We start from the raw sequence: 14,397 nt of genomic DNA, 5'->3' as shown, positions 1-14,397 counted from the left end.
AATGATGAAATTCACCTATCATTGTAACGACTATTGTGAAGTAATGGAGTTCTTTTACAGAACATTCTGCTCTGGAATAGTTTTTAAGTCTCTTTGGACTTGGAGAAATTACACTAACTCCCGCATTCTGCTATATTCTACTTTTGATGCATTTGCACCAATTGCAAACGAGCTGTTCGGTGACGAGCAGTTAACTCTTTTGGACTGCAATTCTTGAATTATATATAGCACATAGTTGTTCTTCAAATAATATTCATTAATTTGGAAATGTGGTAGCGAGATAGCCCTCTTTGCCAGAGAGGAGTTACTTTAGTTCTGTCAAAACTCAGACAACTGATTTCTAGATACATTTCACCTTAATTGAACTAAGCGCTTTTGACAATATGGTATTTGAAATATATAAACGTGTCTGTTTTAGAATATTTTTTGATATGTTAAGATGTTTTAATGAGGATTTCTGGTACATATTTATATTTCTTGTACGGATTTTTATAATTCTCTACAACGGAGGCAAAACTTCTGAAAGTAAGTGTATTAATAACGGAAGGTAGTCTGAAAAGTTTCCGACCATACTGTGAAGATGACATCACTAGTCAATAAAAGTTAGTGAATGTTGTAGCCTATTTGACAGATACTCGCCATAATTTTAGGCATTTTGGAGGTAGTAGTTGTTTCGTTTAAGTGAGTAGATATATGATAGATCATGCTAATAATCAATATTTGTTTTTGAAAGGCAATACGCATATGCACATCAAATATGGTTGTACAACGTATATGGGGATTTTGTATCATCATTTACAACTAAAACTATAAAGTTTTGGGTAGCTAAATTAAAACGTGGCCGCACCCAGCTTCGGTACGTCAAAAGAAACGACGATATTATCGTTAGTAGATAATATTTATAGTGTCCACCAAATGGTGCAAAACGATCCTGGAAAAGAAAAGAGGCTATGAATAAGTAACATGTTCTTACGTAATAACAATATGCATTATGCATATATGCATTACAAAAGACAGAAACCGTGGAAAACATCCACATCTGGAGGGAAAAAATATGTTTGGCACAGACAATGACATCTCAGGTATACTTCAGCCATTGCCGCTTGAGCACCGTTCTTACTCACCAGATGCCCCAAGCAATTTGAGGACAGAGATTTTCTTTAAATGATAAAACAATAACACCCTTCGCAAACAATTATTTTGCAGAAAAAGACGCCGAGTACTATTTGGGTGGGTTAAAGGCATGGGGCCATGGTTGAGACAAGATAGATATATACATAGATATGCAAAAAGACATAGAAAATTGTAACTTTGTTCGTTCATCAACTTTTCAGACCGCCCTCGTAGATCTTAAGTATATATTAAACTTTAATGTATGTGGGCAATATCATACAATTAATATGAAGGTCTCATTCTTCATATTAAATGTATTCGATCTTTAAGTTTAATTTTTCTTGCACTTTTCCCACATGATGTTAAAAATACCTAATAAAGTAACAATTCAATATCTTTAAAAAAATCTCCCTTTCATAAAGACCTTGACAAAGTTTTTCGAAATTTACTGCAAGAGCGTCATTATGATATTCAATTTGATGATATCAGCGATATTCCTTGCTAAGTTTTAATGTTTTTCATATGTTATATGTAACTTCTTTTCAATGAAATTATTGTTCGGAATTGAACAGCGACTCTTACCTCAGAACTGTTTTTAATATTAAAAACAGTATATACCAAAACCAGAAAAAAAGGCATGCATGCATGTGCTTAAAAAAGCTAGAAAAAATATGGCTGGTTTAATTTTTAAATTAAGATGGATATGATATTCAAACATTTTAACGTTAACGAGAATACTATTATGGATTAAAAGTGTGTTAGCTGAAAACAAGCTCTAATCAATCAAATGAAGAAGTAATATTGAAACTTAAAATGTGCCCCTATTGTTCAACTCTTAAAACAATAATTGAATAATAATCCACAACTTTGAAATAAAATTCAACAATAAAGGCAATGGATGATGATAAGAACAATGAATGACTAAAAACCAAATGGTGAAACAAAAAGCAACTTAAAAAATAATAAAACGTGAACTAACTTTAAGTACAAGAGTATTATATTGCTTGTATTTGGCTTTGGCTGTAGGTACCTTTAGTAGAATTTTGCTTGTTCTTATCGTCGTCTTTTTTGGAAGCTGAAAAGAAAAGGGATCTTACTTCGGTCGAATCAATTGACGTTAATATGTTAGATAAAATTATTACTATACAATTTTACATTTTTTGTGTTTAATTTCAACCTCTTAGAACTCACTAGAAATGGTTTAAAATCTTGTTTCAAAATATACAGAATTTGAAAAAAAATATTTTTTAAATTATTTTTGTTTTTCAACAACATATTTTCCAGCGGCATTCCGTTCGTTTATTAAATGTTATTTATAGGGCGTCCCAAATTCGACTATTGGAATCTTCAAAATCGTAAAAGATAAAAGGTTGGTTACATTACGGTAAAGTTGCATAATTTGGTGCTTATTAAAATGCTACCCGAAATTCAAAAAAAATTACAAATTCTGCAGAAATCCGAAAAAAAAGAATTAAGATTCTTTATTTTTTTTCTTACGAGCAGTAAACTAATTTTTAAAAAGTACTGAAAAGATTTGGATACTGATCTATTTTGATACTTCCTACTATTGGAAATATTTGACCTCTTTACCAAAGAAATCCTTACAAGTTTTCTTGTTTTGGTGTTTAGGTATTTTGAAACGTTATATGATAATTTTCATTATTTTGTTTTATATGAAGCTGACGTGTTTCTTTACGAAAAAAGATATTCAAAAATCTATTATTTCGCGTACTTTCATAATACTTCTGAACGGAACATATCTATCACTGTTAACAAACGCCACTGAAATTTCTTCTTATAGGTCTATAAGAATTCTTTCATGCATGTCAAAAGTCTTACTCTATCTATACGTCTATTCTCAGTCAAGATTTTCTGTATTTTTAAGTACTACATTTGCCCTTTCGTACGTGCTCGTATTTTTGAATCTCACAAATATGCTGACGTTACTCAGTTATATTATTCATTCGGAAAATACGACTGGGAAACTGGAAATCAATTAAATACTGATCTATGTAACATTTTTGAGTTAACAGGCTCCGTTGCTTAATCAATCTAAGGCAAATCTACTTTTTTATGTAGTGATCAAAAGGTTTTAAGTGATTAAAATTATAAATCGATTTTCTATTAAAATGAATAGCACTAGAATTGCAAAAACAGTTTGAGACGCACATTTCATAGTTATTGCAAACTTAAAACTCTACATTCATAAAGAATTTTTAAATCAGCAAATAAGGCTAAAGTTGTACGACTCTATTTCTTTCCAAGGTACACTGTCGTCTAACATGTGACAATGGTTTATACGATATCTCCAAACATATTACGACCGCCCTATTTCAGTGCTTATTTTCTTACAACTCTGTCAAATGTAATTCTTTACTTTTATACAATACATAATACAATATGTGAATAAGTATTTAATAAGGTGCTAAAAATCTATTTTTTATTATGTAATAATTATGTCTATCACGTATCACGTGGCAATAAAATAGTGTCATGCAGATATTACTATGGATACTTTACGACTACAAAAAACGTCGAAAAAAATATTAAAAAGATTTAAATTTTCATTTCTTTTTCAGATTTCTTCTCAAATTAACGTTTTTTTTTTGTTAAATTGCATTTCCATAAGCATCAATATATACAACTTTTCCATAATTTTCCTCGAATTTGGAACACCAGGTATTATTAGAAAGGTCCGTTTTGTTTTGTACCACATGGAAGGTAATAGAGTTTAATGTTGGGGAAGATCTGCACCCACAAAATTTTGAAAATTGGTGACACCTAACCACTTAAGATATATATATATATATTTAAATGCTAATTTTATACAACACAGACTCACTCAAGATCAAATACTTACCGACAATAACATGCTGCGCCTGTTGCGCCTGCGCTGTTGGCTGAGCTTGGCCGACTGCGGTACTACTTCCACCGTTCGCTCCTCCCTTTTGTTTCAATAAGGTCCAATCGAACGTGTAATCGTATTGGTGGTTCAGCGTGCGGAACAGAATGCGGAAAAGCTGCCTCAGATACATGTAGTCGGGCGCCTCTTCGAAACGCAAACCGCGACAATAGTTTAGGTACATTGAGAATTCGGCTGGAAAACCCTAGAAAAACGAGTATCATTTATTAGGTAAAAGGAAAAATTCGCCAATTTTAAAAAGCACTGTATGTAAAGACTAATTTTTTAAGTTATAACTGACTTCATAAGTATCCTTCATATGAAAAGTTCAATGGAGTGGTGTGCTGAATCTTATAATATTTGCTGATGTACTGTAGTGTCATTTCAATCCGAACGCATTTAATCCCGTATGCATTTAATATGTGCAAGAAAATAATTAATGCTATTTTAATATTCTTCCATTTCACATTCATAAGATTTAAAATACTATATTTGTACATAATACAGGATGTTGCACCGCCAGCGGCACATAGGAAATCCCATAATTTTCATAATTTTCATCCATAATTTTTAATAGGGTCAAATATTGGCTCTCCTAATTATTTTAGAGAAATTTCAAGAGTACTAAAATCTGCAACCAACAAAAAAACTTTAATTATTTTTGGTTTGTCCGTTTAGGAGTAACAGCCAAAAATCTTAACGGAAATTTGTCTTTTTTTATTGCGTTGTATTCTCACGTATGCCAGCCAAAATTTATTACTTTGGTGATGAACATCAAATAATTTGTCATAATAAGTTCACCACATTAAAATTCTACATTAAAAAACTCAGCTATCAGTTAGACTACTAAATAAAAAGTACTAATGGTTAAATGGTTTTAACAAGGCAATAGGTACCAAGAAATTTCAGACTTTTGGATGGAGTAGTGTACTGAGCAGCTCTATAAAGATGCCCAATTCCTTCATATTGAGAAGATATACCTATTTAAAATAATTTTATACATACACTTTCTTGTAATCAGGTTAAAAAAATCTGTTATAAATTTTACTAATGTTAACAGTTTACATAACTATGAAACCAGACAGCAGAATCACTTAAATTTACCTGACCTCAATACATGTATGATACAAATCAATTTATCACAGAGGAATTAAATTATACAATGCTTTACCATTTTCCATTAAAGGAACAAAAGACAATAATAGGTTTAAAAGCAAATTAAAATCATTTATTTTAAGTACCTAAGACATTACTAATATTCAAATTTAATAGATTTGTAATAAGGGACAACTATAGTTCTGTGCATACTAGGATCGTTAATATATCGTTAAATAATATATGTATTTAAACCTATAAATGTGCAAGGTTTAAAAAAAAATCTGAAGACATCTATTTTAAGAGATATATATTTCCAAATTGCAATTTATACAGGGTGTCCGCTAATTAATGGTACATGAAAAAACCACAGACTCCTGATGTAAAAATATTACGATTTAACTATATTTACCTATATCCAAAAGTTGATATTAACTGAGATACAGGGTGTTAAACTTAAAACTTTTTTTTTTGTTTTTCCCCAATAACTTTAACAAAAGTTAACTTTTTTTCACAAAAAATTGTAGTTAGGGGTTTTTTAGGTCGAGAAATTCATTTTTTTAACAAATTGAGTGTACAATGTAGAGGGCGCTGTCTGCGACATCTTTTTCTCTTTCGTAAGGTCATAACTTTTTTGTGCTTAACTGTATTTAAGTTTTTATTAAAAATAATACTTTTTTCATATTTTTTACGTAAAAAAGGTATACTGAGTTGAAGTCGCTCAGAGTTACCGTTTTGGAGAAATTTGTATTTAAATTATTTAGTGCACCATGCACCTCGACCCCGGCTGAATAATTAATATAATCGGGAAATAATTCGCTTTTTTAAAGTAAGCTATGAGAAAGCAAATGAACTTTAGAGACGCAGTTGTTAGGAAACCGCCATGTTGTTGTTGTTTGTTGATTAGTTTAAAGTTGTCAGAAAATATTTATTTAGTGTTTTCTGTGATTTTGCATCCAGTTTACTGTTTTGTTGAATTTTTAAATTTTTCGTAAGTTGAGAAACAATGCCGAGGCTCAATCTTTTTTCAAATGCTGAAATGAGGGATATGTTGTGTGTATATGCGCAGGCAAATTTTAACGGACGCGAAGCCTATAGACGATATTCAGAACTCTATCCAAATCGAATACAACCTGATTTCAAGATCTTCAAAAATCTTTACGATCGATTAGGAGAAACAGGTACATTTCGTCCTAAACGGAATTCCGCAGGGCGCCCGAAGGTTATAACTCCAGAACAAGAAGCGCGGCTGAAAATCCGGAAATAAGTGCAAGACATGCTGCTGCGGCAACTGGAATAGGCAAGTCATCCATTTGTAAAATATTTCACGAAGAGGGTCATCCGTATCATTTCACTCCTGTGCAAAATTTATTAGAAAATGATTTTGCGCCCAGGATAGAGTTTGCCCGTTTTTGCCGTGCCCAAATAAATGCCGACCCCATGTTTCTGAATAAGATACTATTTACTGATGAAGCAACGTTTACACGTAGAGGCATTTTCAATTTTAGAAATAAACACACATGGGCATTACAAAATCCACATTCAGTACACGAACGTCATTTCCAACATGAATTCAAAATTAATGTATGGTGTGTTATAATCGATAATCATTTATTGGGCCCTTTCGAACTACCGCCCAATTTAAACGGGGAACTCTACCTTGAGTTCCTAGAAACACATTTACCAGATTTTCTCGATGATATTCCGCTGGACATAAGGCAACATATGTATTTCATGCAAGACGGAGCGCCAGCACACTTCTCTAGAGCTGTCAGAGAGTACCTGAACAACCGTTTTCCTAATCGCTGGATAGGTCGTGGGAGCCAGAGGCCATGGCCGGCGCGAAGTCCCGATTTTAACCCGCTGGATTTTTGTGTATGGGGCTATATGAAGTCGCTCGTTTACAAAGAAATACTGAATTCCAGAGAAGAACTATGGCAGAGAATTTTATATGCTGCACAAAAGCTACAAAACGAACAATTATTTTTTAAAATTAGGAGATCTTTCAGAAAAAGAACTGTTAAATGTATTGAAGTGAATGGTAGACATTTTGAACAGTTTTTGTCAAAAGCAGATCTATTTTTTTACTAAATCTCGTCACAGTTTCAAAATGGAAAAGTTATCAGTCGCATAGTTAAGTTTGTTTTCGTTAATGTTATTTTCTTTCAATAGATTTTCTAGTGTCATAGTTATTTTAAATAAATGATAATCCAATTTTTGTCTGCATTATTCTCAATGACTTATATACTAAAACATTATTTATGATGTAAAAAATGATTGGTAAAGAGTAACAAGACATTATTGCTTGCTTGAGCTGCTGTACTAAATAATTTGAAGGCAGATATCTCGAAAACGGCGACTCTGAGCGACCCGAAAGTAGTATACCTTTTTTACGTAAAAAATATGAAAAAAGTATTATTTTCAATAAAAACTTAAATACAGTTAAGCACAAAAAAGTTATGACCTTATGAAAGAGAAAAAGATGTCGCAGACAGCGCCCCTACATTGTACACTCAATTTGTTAAAAAAATGAATTTCTCGACCTAAAAAACCCCTAACTACAAATTTTTGTGAAAAAAAGTTAACTTTTGTTAAAGTTATTGGGGAAAAACAAAAAAAAAAGTTTTAAGTTTAACAGCCTGTATCTCAGTTAATATCAACTTTTGGATATAGGTAAATATAGTTAAATCGTAATATTTTTACATCAGGAGTCTGTGGTTTTTCCATATACCATTAATTAGCGGACACCCTGTATAGCAATAATAAGTGATCTTTATATTATTTTGGTTTACTGTTTATTTTAGTGAATAATCTTTTAAAGGATTTAATTACTATTATTGTAGTGTAGTTTCAAAAAGAAACGTTTTTATCATTATTAAAGATAAAAACTTTTGCCAGTCCTTGTTTTAGGAAATTCATCTTTTGACAACCACTTGACTCTATATACCTACTGCAACTTTAAGTAATATATCCTCTCACAATAGAAGTTACATTTTTAAATAAAAGCTGTTTTATCATATCTAAGAATTTTTAATAATTTGTCAAGTAAAATTCAGTCACAATAAACAATGTATACAAATGTAATGCCGAAATTAAACAGATTTTACTTAGAAGGACGCCTTATGGTTTTAATGGATTTTTTGACCAAATATTGTATATGTCCACCCTAGTACAATTATACTAGGGTATGTTACTTAATGCTTAAAAGATTTTTTAAGTGATGAATCAAAATTAAATTTTTCTTTTTGACCCAATGTATTAGATATGAAAAGAAGTATAGAAAACATGGTTTGATGTTTTGGGGTATTGTATCTTCATAAAATAGATGGTATTACGAATAGTCAAGTCAAGTCAAAATATACTTTATTTACTAACTTATTAAAGTCTAAAAGCTTGCTAATAGCGTAATGTTTGTTATAGGACCATCGTTTTTCAAAAAAATATCAGTACTGGAATAGCCATCATAATCTCCGGATATAAACAAGACTGGAAATTTGTGCAAATACCTAATATGCAAATAAAGGTAGAACTTTTCGCCACTCAGTAGAAGCAACTTTTTTGGGTAATCTGAGCTAGAATTTTTAATTCCTATATTACATTTGTAGATTAGTCTAAATCTGTGTGGTACTGTTGTTAAAATTCTTAAAAAAAGAAAGCGCTCAACAAAACGATAACTACTAAAAGTTTTATTTAATTCAAAGAACTTAACATAACATAACAAAATTCTTCACATCAAACGACCAAATTTTGAAGAAACAAACCAAGCTAGTGACGATTATTCACGTTAGTCATAGTTGTTAACCTTTACTGACAAATGATTACACAAAATAATTAAAATACTTTCTGGTGAAAAACATGCAATATTGGCCAAAAGGCAATACATCCGACCTACTTCAAATTACCAAAACATATACATTAAAAATAAATGTCAACACATATTTATAAAATAGATACTTATGCACTCATGGAACATTGCCAAAATCAGCTTTACAACTCATTTCCGGTAAATGATTTTCATACTTTCATAAGAAACTCCAATTAGGAACTTAATGTGTAATATGAGTTATCACGAATTAATAAAAAGATTTTTCTAAATTTGCCTCTACAATAGCTTTTTATAAAAAAATTAAAGCACCTCAAATAATATATAAGGTTATAAAATAATATAGATTAATCAGAAATATAAGAAAAATTATAAGAATATAAAAATAGTAGGTATATCCGTTTTGTACAAATATATATGAATATTGAAACTCGAATGCCGAAAAGATTAGTAATTCTTGTTCGCCGTAAAGAACTGAATATCAATTTCTCGAGTAAGCAAGTACACAGTCAATCAAACCATTAATGAGTTTAAAAATTAAGAACAAGCCGCCTAGATCAAGGGTCGAAATATTGATATTACAACTAATAAATAGAACACATACCCATATTTAGGAGCCAGAAGATCTGAGCATCATTGCATATATCAGAATTTGTATGTCTAACTGAAAATCTTCCAAGCATGTGGTGATAAGACCCTGAATTCCAAAAACCTCTTGGCCCTTGGGCAGTTGAAATAATATATTTATACTGTAATTAAGTCAAACTGTTTCAACGTTCTACAAAAAACAATGTATCTCTAAGTCATCTACAAACATTTAAATTTAGAGTAATGTATAAATTGCCAGATGTCATTAGTAAATAAAAAATAGCAAGAGACCACAATTGGATTCCTATAGGACACCAGAGAGAAAACCCTCCGTTCCAAAAACAAATCAACACAAAGAACGTCGGTGGTCCTTACAAAAACCCACTAATCTATCTTACAATAGAGTAGCCAATCATATACTCTCATGTTTATTGTTTAAAAGGTCTGATTCAATCTCTCAAATGCATTGGAGAAATAACTAGATACACTAATAACATATTAAGAGAACTAGAGAAAAGAAAAAAAGTCTAGAACTATTGTTGTGTCATTCAAGGTTTGTACTTGTAGATGTAATATGGTGAACAAAAACAAAGGAAATAACAGTACAGTGAGAGTTAAAGACGATTACAAGGACTTACTTGTCTGAGAATAACGGCAGACATAAAAACTTACCACTCAGCAGTTCTTCAAACTTTAACTTGACCTTCCGCTGAACGGGTATATAGGAAAGGAAGCTTGGATAAGTGCATATAGAGTTATTCAAACAAGAACCAAAGACAGGAACCTGACTGGTCACCTTAAGATTGTGAATGTCATACAGACAGAGACCATAACAAACCCAACAGAGAAAATGGAAGCGGAAAACTAATTTAAAGTGGTGACGACCACCACAAAACAGCGGAATTTTGGAAACAGGGCCTTCATTCTGGTATACAGATGGTTTAGAGATGAAAGAGGGTCCGAAGTCTACGACCTAGATGCAAGATATCAGCATCCCTAGGAAACACTCCAACCACCTTTTAACCAAAAGTAGATGCTATCAATTATTACCCCAAGAAAGATATACTGTCTGTTACTGACATGTAATATTACTGTTATTGACAAACAGTAATAAACTCTGCCTAATGTGGGTACTAGGACATGGAAGGTAACGAAGTTGCAAACCAACTAGCCAAATGGAGCTCAGCCTTCTGTGGGCCTCAACCATTCTGTATCACTAGAGGACACCTAATGCAAGGACTCAAAATGTAAAAAAAAGAAATCTTAGAAGATAATAGGATGCACCTGGACAGAGATACGCAAAAAAGATTCAAATCTTACGCCTAAATACGTAAGAAAAGCGTTTTAATGTAGAGAAAAACAATATTAAAATGCTCATTGATCTACTCACAGTAAACTAAAAAAAAACACATTAATTAATTAATTTAGTAGTTTAAATAGTTTATTTATTGCAATTTTTTAATAACAAATGATTAATAGCAAAATCGAACTAGTCAAGATTTTTATTAAGGTTATCAGGGCGCCAAGAAACAAATAAAAATTTAAAAAACAATCAATCAAAATTGAAGATTTTATTGATTTATTAATATGGGTATAGAAAGTGTTAAATGTAGACATTTACATGAATATATAGGTCAAGTTTTCGATTATGATCGATATCGCTTTTGATTGGATAACTAATTCATACGACACAAAATAAAAATCAACTAGGTCTATTAAAGAAAAGATGTTGATTAAACAATATTTTTGGCAGAAATGAAGATTACTCGTATTTCATTATATATTGCAGAACTAGCAAAAATGCAAACAGACAACTTCCATAATAACATCCAAAGCCTTAAAAAAATAGGTATGGTGTCCTTAATAATATTTGTCATATCTTTTGTTCAAACGATCCCTTCCTTTTCTATTACAATAGGAGATCGAAATTTTTCACAATTGTTTTGTTCATCTTTTATTAATTTATTAAGACAATATAACGTACCTTGCAAAGCACTTCCACCGGTGTAGACATCTTCTTCTCGCTGATTTTTTCGTATTTTTGTTTTTTGGTGGCAGCTTTTAGCCCCTGCCATGGAAGACAACCTCTGTTAAAGTACATGAGAACGTATCCGAGTGATTCCATATCGTCGCGCCTCGACTGTTCAATACCCAAGTGAGCGTTTATTGAAGCATATCTGGGAAAAAATATATTTATTAAGTCAAGGTTTTATAAATGGCGGTAATTCCATATATGAAAAAATTAAAGTATGAAACTGAAAAAAACAGCATGTGTAGGTAGATATGTAATTAGGATCCCAACGGAAATAAAACTTTTAAAATATAACAACATTATTTCACAGTATTTCAAAATCCCTATTGGTGTCTGAATTACTGATGCATTTACAAATATGAAATTCAATACAATGTCAAAAAACAATTAATTTTTTCTGCTCTGCAATGTGACAGCTTTTATGGATATTTCCTATTGATAGTTTGCCTACCAAAAAATATTTCCCATTATACAATGTGCCATCAAATGAAGAGCATAAAAGGAAAAATAATTAAATTTAAAATATAAAAAACATTTTTGATTAGATATAACGAGTATATTAAAGATACATAAAAATGTCTGAAGGTTAAAACAGTATGTCAAAATTTATTAATAATTTCAAGATAAATATTCCGGTCTGTTCATATTTTTGAAAAAAAAGTATATAAGAAAGGTTCTCATGTTTCTTAAAAAACCCTATTTATTTTTTCAAATATGTGTTTTTTTTTTAAAATGACTGTCATAAAATGGATAATACAAATTTTGTGCAATTTATTTACAGGATGATACAAGGTTTCAGCACATTTGATTGGTATGAAATGCAAAATAAAATAAATTAAGAAATATTATAAATAATAAATTTTTAACACAAAAGAAAATTCCTAAAGAAATTCTTAGCTTCTAATATTTCAATTAATTTAATGTTACCAAATTTCTTGTATGTTGGATCCCTATGCAATGCCAATAAAAACTTGGTTTATTCCTTCGTGTAATAATTTACCAAAATTGCTTGATTATACAGGATTAAAATTTACTATAAAGAATACAAATTAAAAAAAACTATGCCAAAAAGATATCTATAATAGTTGGTCTATTAAGAAACACGTTATAACTATAAAAAGCATCTTCAATTAAAAAACTTGATACACGCTTCCTAAATTGAATCAATGGAGGTTGTCTGACAAGGTAATTTATTAAAAAACTTGGCTTGTACTCAAGTTTTTTAATGTGAAACACTCCGTCTTATGTTCAGTTTAAACGACAAAAATTTGAGTGCAGATTTGATTTAAATCGTGTATCATGTATCAAGAGCATACAGTTATGTGTTTAATTTTTTATCAAAAACTGAGATCAGAGACAAAGAATGCCATTTTATCTCCTCGAAGGAGCTGTTCCCCCTTCCTCAGAGCGGGATTTATTTTTAATATTAAAATCAAAAGATATGATGAGGGTACAATTACAAATAAAAACATGTGCCTAAAAAAGTTAATTTTACATCGGGATCAATGTTTAGGAAGTCACATTTATGAAATATTGATCTGAATGTCAACATCTCTATATACCTGTACAGAATATACCAACTTAAATTTCAATAATAAACCTTAAAATGAATACCAAATCCAGCCAGTTTAAGTCTTTCTGCCAGATCTTTTGGCAGCTGAATATTACTTAAAATTATCAAAAAGCAAGGAACCACTAATAGCTAGGTCATTGAGTACCTAAAATCTCAAATGAAAAGCCTGTCTCAATACTGCCAAATATAATGACCAATTTGGAGTTTCAAATGTTTCTTAAAAACTATTTTACTTCTTGGATAGATTCAAGATTTTGAACAGCAATGTCTAATATAAATGTGAGCATTATAGCAGAATAATTATTTAATCTCTAATAGATTAATTTAACAAAAAGATACCGGCAAAATTACCGTTCTTTCATTCATTTGTTATTTTACTTAAAAAAAAATCTTTCTAAAATTTCTCTTCACATGCTTCGCTAACTGTAGTAGCATCAGAAGAACAAAAGAAAGCTATACTAAGTTACATAAGAAATGTTTCTAAGGATGACAACACTAATATTTAAATGACATATAATGTTGGACCATGCCTTACCAGATGAAAACATTTATATTAAAATTATTTAAAAATCTGGAAATGATATTGTCTTAAAAAAATTAATAAATAAAAGAAGAAGTCTATACAGCTTTAAAAGGAGAGTAGGCCAGATATAGGAGGTATCACTGTTTATTTTAAGACTACTTATTCTCCGTAAAATTTTTGATTTGAATTTACTGTTTACATACTTAATTGATCATTTTGAGAACATTTTTTTCTTTAATGGGGGTCCCTATACTCCATACCTTTGCAATTTTTATCATTGATTTATAATCATCACCAGTCAACGCTGCTTAAGACTAAAATAGCTAGGAACAACACTAAAATTATTGACACATTAATTACAAAATGAAAAGCCGTTGGTTAAAAACAAAAACCTAAAAATCTCTACAACTCAAAGAGATCAGTTCTTTACTTATACTTTCGCTAAATTTTTCAAAACATTTTGACATAAGCTATATGTGATAACATGTTTATTGTCTGTTTTACTTCGCTAAATGCATTGGAAATGCATGACTAATGCTTAACGATTGTAATAATAAATGCGTAAAAGATGAAAGGATGAAAATGAAGGTGACAAAAACTGATTTTAAGAAACATATAGGTCCTTAAAATATGCAGATAGGGTTAAAATTGTTCTAATGAAGTGAATAAGTTGTTTTTCATATTATTAGGATAATTTTTAGAACCCAAAATAACATTTGAAAGAACTATATTAACCAACAACTAATAC

General features: G+C 30.6%; 1 protein-coding gene across 3 annotated transcripts in view; it reads right to left on the bottom strand.

Moving 5' to 3' along the window:
- LOC126733730 (casein kinase I) overlaps window positions 1-14,397 on the bottom strand; it is a 70,255-nt gene that overhangs the window by 4,090 nt on the left and 51,768 nt on the right. Inside the window, exons 4-6 of one of the 3 annotated variants that reach the window (XM_050437112.1) lie at window positions 11,506-11,698; window positions 3,974-4,220; window positions 2,093-2,188 (exon numbers count right to left, since the gene is read on the bottom strand). In XM_050437112.1, the coding sequence (XP_050293069.1) occupies window positions 2,109-2,188; window positions 3,974-4,220; window positions 11,506-11,698 (520 nt within the window). In that variant the 3' untranslated portion in view covers window positions 2,093-2,108. The remainder of the gene's footprint in view (window positions 1-2,092; window positions 2,189-3,973; window positions 4,221-11,505; window positions 11,699-14,397) is intronic. The other 2 variants (XM_050437113.1, XM_050437115.1) reach the window with 2 other exon arrangements.

This window comes from Anthonomus grandis, chromosome 3 (genome assembly GCF_022605725.1).
Source record: "Anthonomus grandis grandis chromosome 3, icAntGran1.3, whole genome shotgun sequence".
Classification (NCBI taxonomy): domain Eukaryota; kingdom Metazoa; phylum Arthropoda; class Insecta; order Coleoptera; family Curculionidae; genus Anthonomus; species Anthonomus grandis.
The sequence above is the reverse complement of the archived record's forward strand: the minus strand, read 5'-3'. Positions and strand labels throughout refer to the sequence as shown.